The sequence below is a fragment of the Cyclopterus lumpus genome, chromosome 16, assembly GCF_009769545.1.
Source record: "Cyclopterus lumpus isolate fCycLum1 chromosome 16, fCycLum1.pri, whole genome shotgun sequence".
In the NCBI taxonomy this organism is placed as follows: Eukaryota; Metazoa; Chordata; class Actinopteri; order Perciformes; family Cyclopteridae; genus Cyclopterus; species Cyclopterus lumpus.
In genome coordinates this window covers 10,566,383-10,575,405 of record NC_046981.1, presented here as the reverse complement: position 1 = coordinate 10,575,405, position 9,023 = coordinate 10,566,383, and the positions used below count along the sequence as shown (strand labels likewise).

The window sequence follows — 9,023 nt, the reverse complement described above, 5'->3', positions numbered from 1 at the left end:
CTTTACATGAGCTATGAAAAATGTCCCAAGGATGCAGTTTTCATGCTGCAGATCCTGCAGTTTTTAAATGTTTTAGCAGGATCACTTTCTCAGAAAAATAAAAGAAACACATAATTTAAAAAATCCCTAAAATAAGAGACAGAGTTTCAAGCCTTTAACATCGGAGGCTAGATGGTTACCAAACCCAACATTTCGAAAACAGACTGTCAAGCTCTGCAAGAATCATGTGTCCGGCACCCCGGGCCTCTTGTTTGTTTTGACCTACTTTGTGATTTTAATTAAGAGAACATGGAGGACTAACCACAACAGATAACATGGATGGAAGGAATGGTGATCGTTAGCGCTGTCTGCTGTTGTGTAACATTGCCATTTGTGACACACTGGGTATGGAAAGATCGCCCAGATTAGAGACGGCTCCTCAACCAGAGAGCCTTGGTGCAAGCTTGTAGAAATAAGCATCTGCCCTTGAGCAAAGCATATATTTGTTCCAGAGTCGACCCTGTGCTTTGACCCCTTGAGGGGGTGTCATATGATTAATAAAGTGCAACAAAGTCCGTTTCATAAGAAGACAGTAAGAGGAGTGTAGCTTATTAGTTTTTACTTACTTTATTTATGGCACTGCTCTGATGTTACATGTTGAGCTCTCCATTCACAAACCAAACAGGCTATTCTGTGGGGGAGCTCATCGCTACTATGGCACTATGGCCACGGTTATTCATAGCTCTTTTTATATTGCAGCCCGTCTCTCCTCCCTCTTACTCGTCTCCTCTCCTCCCTCTCTTCATCCCCTGTCGAGATGGCCCTACCTCACTCTAACTAATCACCATGGCAACCTGGTAATCCCCGAACAGAAAAATTCTGACTATCTCTCTCTCTCTCTCTCTCACACACACACACACACACACTCACATAACAGGACTGCACACATACATAAATGCACACATGGGTGCACGCATTGGCAGATTCGCACTTGTACACACACACACACACACACACACTTAAAGAGATACTCATGCATACCAATACACTGGTGTTTACTGGTTAGACATATCTTACCACAAACACATGCTTACATGCATCATTGTGAGGATAAAGCTTCTCTGTTTTGGGAGAAGCTTCATGTGTGTGTGTTGTGGTTTCCTGTGAATGCACCACCTTTCGGATTGTGTGAGTACATGCTATTTGTGTGCGCACTATTCATGTATGCATTTTGTATGTGTAGCTTATGTGTGTGCACATGTTTGTCTGTGTTTATTGGCCAGAAGTAGGTGTGTGCGTGCATGAGGTTGCATGTGTGTGTAACTGTAATTGATTCCACACTCAGGTCAGTGGTTTTACAGCTACAAGAGAAAAGCACACAGTGAATCTGTGTGCTCTGTTTAGCTTCTCATCTCTGTTTCAGTGCTTTTTTTTTCATGAACTTATGCGTTGACTCTATTAATAACACTGTTTGTCCACAGTAATATGAATTGATTTTCTTTACTGACAACGATAATATACAACCCACATCATTGTGCAATATAAAAAAAAAATCCAACAATCACTTTATACACACATCATTTATGCATACAGCAGATACATTTCAGGGTTAGGCTTTCAGTTCACTGACAATAAAGTAAGATAGCTTTTTAATGACAGATTCATTTAGGTTACAGTGAAGGCACATGAATTGACATTCACGTATTTATTTTGCACTTACAAACACTGTAAGGTATAAGACTCCTCCCACTTTAGAAGTTCTAATCGCTAAATCATTAAAGCTCTTTCTTTTGACAGACAGAGAGTGGCGAATTAGCCTGATTTTCAGGATTGATCAATAGGCTGATTGAAATGTCAGATGGATGAATGGATATACTCTAATCAGGTGTATTGACCTCACAGACCGAGCCTAATTGGTATGGAGCTAATTCATGATGTCACCACACTCTGTCTAAGAGGAGATTACAAACCTCTCCACTTAAATCAAATATCCGATTGGTTACAGTAAGCACAGGGCTTCATGTGATTTGTTTCAGGAATTATAGAAATCAATGATACTGCATGGCCAAAACAATATCATGCCTGCAGGGCAGATGGACAAGACAACGGGGCAAACAAAGACACCAGGCTGGGGAGAAGAAGGGATGCTTTTCCTGTAACTATGATACATTCAGGAGGGTGTTTAGACTGGAAACAAATATAACAATATCATCAATAGTTATTGTAATGTATGGCTTTGATCATTGTAGCGCACGTAAGAGATACAAACATTTTGAAATTAAAAAGGTAGTACGCAGGACGATCCTAAGCAGCATATCTTTGAGTATGTGTGTACACATGTATTGACAAATCAACGTGCGTACGTCTGTGTGCATTTGTGCATACATGTGTAATACATGTATGCACATGTATATATATGTCCCAGCGTGTTTGTTCGTCCTTTGCATATGTTCAGTGCGGCCTGGGCACAGGATGCTGCAGGGTCATATGCTCTGCTCCTGTGAAGGGCAGTCTGTGTGTGCAGTAGTGGTGGACCAGCTCAGGGATGCTGGAGAAGACACAGCTACTCTGATCCAGTGTGAAGCCCAAACCCTTAACGCTCTTCGTCTGGGCTACAATGATGTGCACACAACTCTGACTGGTCCTAGTGGAACAGGACAAAGCGAAACAATACAGATATATTCTCAACTGCAAGTAAAAGACACACAGCAAGAGTTATACGATGCTGATGAATGGAAACCTAATAATGTTGTAACAGGAAAAATGTGCTCTCTTATCTATCTCTCCCCAAATGAGGCTATGCATTTTTATAGAGTTCAGTGGATGTGTAAATGGGGTTAATGATGTGGACTCTCAAATGAATGAGCAGCTTACAACAAATGTGCACTCAGGCGCATGCACACGCGCACACACACACACAATTGCACCACAGGATTTCAGCCTTTATCCAGAGAACCTGTTACTTGCACACTTATGAGTAGTGTCAACTCTCCAAATGACACATTCTCATGCATTAACGCCTGAGAGGTTTGCACCACAATGCCGGTGGCTGTAACACTTTAGTAATTCATCAATCACTGTGTAGGCAAAGTCTTTGGGCTGCAACCTAAATATATTGTGTCCAGTATAAAACACACTGTACAAGATACATTTTCCGTGCCCATTTTTAAATGGGCAAAAGTTAAATGGGCATTTATCTTTTAAATATTTGTAAAATTAAATATTACATATTTGTATATATCTTTATCTTTAAATTAAAATACATTTTTTCGTAAAACTTTTTTAAAATCACAAAATCATGTTTGAAGTCACCGTTGTAACTCAGCAGAGGAACAACTGAGATTATGATGCAGCAACATAAAAGTTGACAAAAAATGATTTGAATGAATATGTACATGTTGCACTATATAGTGTGTCTTTACCGTGTTCCTCAACAAAAACACTCAAATGAAATACACACATCCGTGAACTCACTTCAGAGCGATGGAGTACTTGCTGGTTCCTGATTCGCTGTCCCTCACCAGGAAGCTGGCTTCCCTGCAGCGCTGCAGCTGAGCTTCCGCCTGTTGCCGGCTCACACTGCCATGGTACCAGCTTGGAGGGGCGAGGGAAGGAGGGGGAACAAAGAGAGAGAGACAGCAGATCACTAACATGTAACGCGGCGACATATGGCGATAAGTTTGATGTCACGATAATAATAGGTGACGATGGCGAGAGAGAAAAAAGAGAGTACGAGACTGACGGGAGGAACAAAATGCACAGACAGAGAGATTTACAGTCTCTGTAAATCAGCCTGACGTATATGGTGAACTGAGTGAGTTTACGATGTCAAAGGTGAACTTGGGAGGGCGGAGGGATCAATAAAAATAAATAACTTAATGCATGTGGTTGTACAGAGTGTTGAGGGAGGCCTATTAGGACACAAGGCGCTACTGACAGGGGCTACAGGCTAGAGCCATAATATAACAGACTGTATGTGACCTTGATTCTTGAAGGCAAAACACACTGACACTCAGCCACAACATGAGAGGAACAAATGTTGGACACATGTTATGCTCTGAGCAAGTCCCCACATGACCCTATCTGAAAAGAAAGGCCGTACTTACTGAGATGAGGACAGAAGGTTTGCAGCTAAAATGAGTCTCTCTCTCTATTCAAGCCTCACCTCCCTCCAGCAGTTATGTTCAGCACCTTATTGTGGGCTGTGCTCAAGGCCTGCTGCTCACCAAACAACTCACTGATAAAAAACAAAACAAATCTCACTTAAAAATGTCTCCGTGCCACGTATAAAATACATGTGGTGTTGGCCAAGACTACTGGCAGCCTCTGCTGGATTTGACATTGCGAGTCACCAGATGTGATGTGAAAGGAAATCTACGACTGCGTTACAACTTTTTACAAAGGGACATAGATTTTCAACCAAAACTGTGGAGGGCGCTGTTCTCCCAGAGGTCATCACAGCGACGGTTAAGACAAAGGACAAAAGAAAAAACTAAAACGCTTTTTTTCATTTCTGTCGTAACCGACGCGGAAAGCAGACAGAATGTGCCATTCACTCTGCAGAGTTTCAGAGAATTGTGGAGTTAATTTGGAGAAGAACTAATAATACACAGACATAACATCAGGGCACCCAAATGGCTCAAGCCTGGTCACATTTGTTTAATTCCTTCAATTCGCTAATCCGAACTTGCAGTGTGGGTTAGATCACAAGTGTATCAGAAGACTAAAGTGCAAACGATTCACCTGACCTGTGGGAGGAAACCTGCATACTGTATGCATAACCACATTACCTCTCTTTAAATGGTTTTAATGTATTTCAGTGGGGTCTATTGACTCTTATACAATTATATCATATTTTCAAATATTGATGGTTGGAATACTAATGATGGACTAATAGGGCCGATATGTTGCCTCTTTCAGTCCAGTAAAGTTTATGAGCTATAATTCAGTGTACAAAAGCTTTCTTATTTTTCCCTCACTAACATTAATAAACGTCATATCTTCGCCTCCTTCCTATGGATAAGTAAGTCTTCTCCCTCCTTACCTCTGCTTCTCCAGGGGCAGGCCGGGGTCCACTTTGGCTGCCTCCCCATCCAATGGGGCACTGGGGGAGGTAGGAGATGGAGGAGAAAGTTTGTTGGGACTAGAAGAGGGTGAGAGGGGTGAGAGGGGTGGTAGTTTTAGGGTCGGGAAAGAGGGAGATGGGGGTGAGAGAGGGGAGAGTTTGAGAATAGGAGAGGAGGGAAAGGAGGGAGAAGAAGAGGAGGATGGAGAAGATGGTACAAGTATTTTCTGGTTCCAGTTCTTCTGCCTCAGGGTGTGTTGCTGCTGCTGCTGCTGGCGGGTGGAGGTTGAACCGTTCTCTTTAGTGGGAGAACAATCCACGGCCTCAAACTGAGCTGAAGGATGCAGGAGAGACAATATCAACCTTTTATAATATAATTCTATTAAAGCATGCCAGAGCTACCAAAGTAAACATATCTCTGGAAATTGATTCAGCGGAATTGTTTTGTTTCCTTTCTAAAGCAAACACAAAAATGTTGTGGCATTACTGAACAAATAAAACTCACGGCATCCTTCCTCCACACCCTAAAACCCCTTCCCATCATCCCTCTCTCCCATTCTCTACCTGACAGCGCTCGAACAATGTCCTCCTTTCTCCACTCCCAGGGCAGTTCATACTCTCCGGCGGGACGGACGTCAGACTCTGGCCGCGTGACAGGGATCCACACCCCCCCACTGTCGCCTTCCAGCCCGCCCTCATACGGTGTGTCGTAGATGTTCGGGGGTGCGGGTTTTCCCTCGTCTCCCTTCCCCTCCCTCTTGCCTCGGTCCAGCAGAACGCACACTTTCAGGAGGTCTTTGGAACCACGTCTACGAACCTCTGCAGCACAGTGGTCATGTGATTATCACATACAGTACGTCATATTAGGCAAACACTGTATCTCCTAAAGGACACTGTCACCTGCTCTTGTTAACATGTATTCTTTCTTTCTTTTAGAAATGTTTTGAGCCCAAATTGGCTCCTCTGTTTCCATTAAAAAAACCACCTCCTTGACAGGCTTTTGGCCTCAAAACGTCATAAAGAAGACATTTTAAACAAAGCAAGTGATGCAAATCTTTAGGGACCTTGAATTGACTGTTCTTTTTTGGACACGTGTATGTGTATTCTTACGGATCATAGACAAAGCATTCATTCATGTCATATTACTATTTTTATTCATTTTTTATTTTTAGAGTATCCCTCTCTGTTTGACTTGCCACACTATCAACCAACCACAAACAAATTCAAACTCATAATATGGCAAAAGTAAATGCTTTATCTGTTCATATCATATTCAGCTACATTCACACCACAATTCTGTAAAACAATCATGCATTGAGCTGGATCAACAATAGTGAGCGCTTCCAGTCCAGTGGAACTTTTTACAACACAGGTTTGCCTTGAAATTATACACTCAGCTATATATATATATATATGAGATACACTTAGCTTAAACTAATACAGTCTCATGCAACAGTATTGTATTATTGAGAAGCTGTTGTATAGCTTGCACATAATATTTGATGTGCATTAATGTGTTCATTAAGTAGAGTAGGAAACTATACAACAGAAAAAGGAGAATGTCAAAACTAAGTAAGATTAAAATACACTTTCTCGATGCACATTTGTATTACTTTCTAAAGTAGACGGGTAAGTTTGTCCATCAACTCAAAGTTGTATGCTTATAAGAGAGTTGAGTGATGTTTTTGAGTTAGTATACGGTATCCTCACTAGTTTTAGATAAAGTTTGTAGGCTAATACATGCCAGATGGATTCACCAAATCTGCCTGTCAAGTGTGATTTGTACTCTAAATTAGGTTTGTTATGACCTGTCGTTAAATTTGAGGGGAATTTCACTTGTTGTGTTTCTTTACTGTCTGACAGGTAGCCTGTGTGTCTGCACTATTGTGTGACCAAACAATGGAGCTACAGGAAGAAAAGGTCAACACAGCTGCTGATTGGCTGACTGACCAGGCCACTTCCTGGCTGCTGGGAAGTGATTGGGCGAAATAGGGGGGTCTTTCGATTCTTTTCACACATAAGGGATCATAAATGTGTGTGTCTATGTGTGTGTGTGTGTGTGTGGGGGGGGGGGGGGGGGGGGGCACTGGGACCAACTTCCTATCAAGAGAATGGGGCAAAGGAAACAGAGCCAGGAGACAGGAAGTTGGAAGAGGAAGCTGCACCCATTGTCCCTGCAAAACACTGTTTCTACGGCAACCGCCAGCCAGGAGGGAAGTCAGCAAAGAGACTGAGGGTCTAGTTTTACGCTATAAGTCCCTTTAAAACGTAGCTGTGTATTCCTTGGATTTCATGTCATTTACATTACCAAAGATGATACACAACGAGTGTTAAGATGTAAATAAATTTATTGATGTATTCTGCAGTCCAGATGATGCCACTTTGGCCCTTCCATGATTGTAATTGCTGAGATATATGATGATCCTAAACTCACCTGTGATGATGACCTGAGCGTCATAAGGCTCCATGTACCCATCATTCACTCCTGCTCTCTCAGCCTCCCTCTGCTCCTTGGTTGTTTTCTCTGCATCAAAAGGATCTGCGTAGTCCTCCAGGATAATCAGCTGTGAGAGGTCAAACTCATCAGAAAGAACAATGCTGGGCTGCTATAAGCGTTCAGATGTTACATTTACCCGAAGACAACAGAGCTGACAGGGGGAGAGGGTGTGTGTGGGTGTGTGGGTGTGTGTGTGTGTGTATAGTGTCCACGACGAAGTGACAAGTAATGGAGCAGAAAGCAGAAAGAGTGCATAGAGGTCAGCACATTGTGTTTGCCTGTTTGATGTGACAATGTAGTGAAACTGCATTGTATTCTTTTGAGGGCATGGAAACTGAATACAGGGTTATGAGGTGGGGATGGTAAACACAAAGGGCAGCACTGACTTCAAGCCCACAATTAAATCTTCTTCTTTTTTTTGTTGCACTGTACAGTCATATTGATTTTTTTATCTGCATGCTGCTGCAACAGCTTCTTCCCGGTTTTGTTTGATTCAAACAAATAGCAACATAGCAAATAGCATGAAATATGAGGATTAATAAAGTGGCAAATGTGTTCCATGTTAAGAAGTTACTTACCGTTGTTTTAATGTCAGACCTTCGTTTTTCGTTCTCGGGCTGCTTCTGTTCACTTATCCCGTTGAGTTTGGGGGTCTTGTCTTGTTTATCCACCTTGATCATCCTGCTGATGTACCCTTGCGCCAAACTAGAGGTCCTAACCTGACGATTCTCATCTGACGTCCCAGTCTCGACCTTGGAGTTTTTGCGACCTTTTCCAGGTGTGAGACTATCCCAGACTGTCCCACCAGAACCAACGTTGTTACGACCCAATTCTGTAGCCGAATTCTTCCTGTTTCTCAATGCAAGTAAACCCCCAACTCCTCCATCTTTGCGCGGATTTCCTTTCAGGCTGTCACGAGAAAACGAAGGTTTGGTGCGAGTTTGTGGACCAGATTCAGAGGCCGAGCGGACCCGTTCATTTCCGTTCTTTAGGTTGATAGGGAAATCTCTGAACCATCTTGCCATGGCTGTTAAGGTATTGACACTTAGCACGGGCTAAAAAGTTAGCAAACCTGTTGTCTTTTATGCGTACTTGCATTAGCTGCCCACTGCAACTACCTTTGGACCGTGTGCGTCAGCTCCAACTTTACGCACAAATATGTTAAGAATCTCAGAGCGCCTATACGTGCTGTTAAACGGATTCCTCGCGTCTGAAACTCCCTTACTTCACCTTCTGGTGCGCCTTGGAAGTCATTGGCCAGTGGAGACCCTGGTTGCTGTCACTCTGTACCTGCAGTAACAACTATCCCTGCAATTTGAAAAGTAGCTTCTGTAGAGCGTAAATGCGAAAGAACTCAAAGTTTTTCTTTGAACCTAGTAAAGTTCCCATTCCCGGAGCGTGAGATGATGTGTCCAGCTTGTCGAGGTGATGAGATGGAGAGGAACGGTTGTGTGCACAGACTGTGGGATGTCAATGGAGATT

The 9,023-nt window shown here is 42.7% G+C and overlaps 1 protein-coding gene across 1 annotated transcript; it reads right to left on the bottom strand.

The window, feature by feature from the left end:
- Positions 1–1,542: 1,542 nt before the first annotated feature.
- Positions 1,543–8,983, bottom strand: she (Src homology 2 domain containing E). Its single transcript, XM_034553717.1, has 6 exons — positions 8,120–8,983; positions 7,479–7,608; positions 5,609–5,863; positions 5,024–5,378; positions 3,454–3,573; positions 1,543–2,623 (listed from the first exon to the last, which is right to left on the bottom strand). The coding sequence occupies exons 1-6, from the start codon at positions 8,564–8,566 to the stop codon at positions 2,431–2,433; spliced, it is 1,500 nt and encodes a 499-aa protein (XP_034409608.1). The 5' UTR covers positions 8,567–8,983; the 3' UTR covers positions 1,543–2,430.
- Between the last annotated feature and the right edge of the window lie 40 nt (positions 8,984–9,023).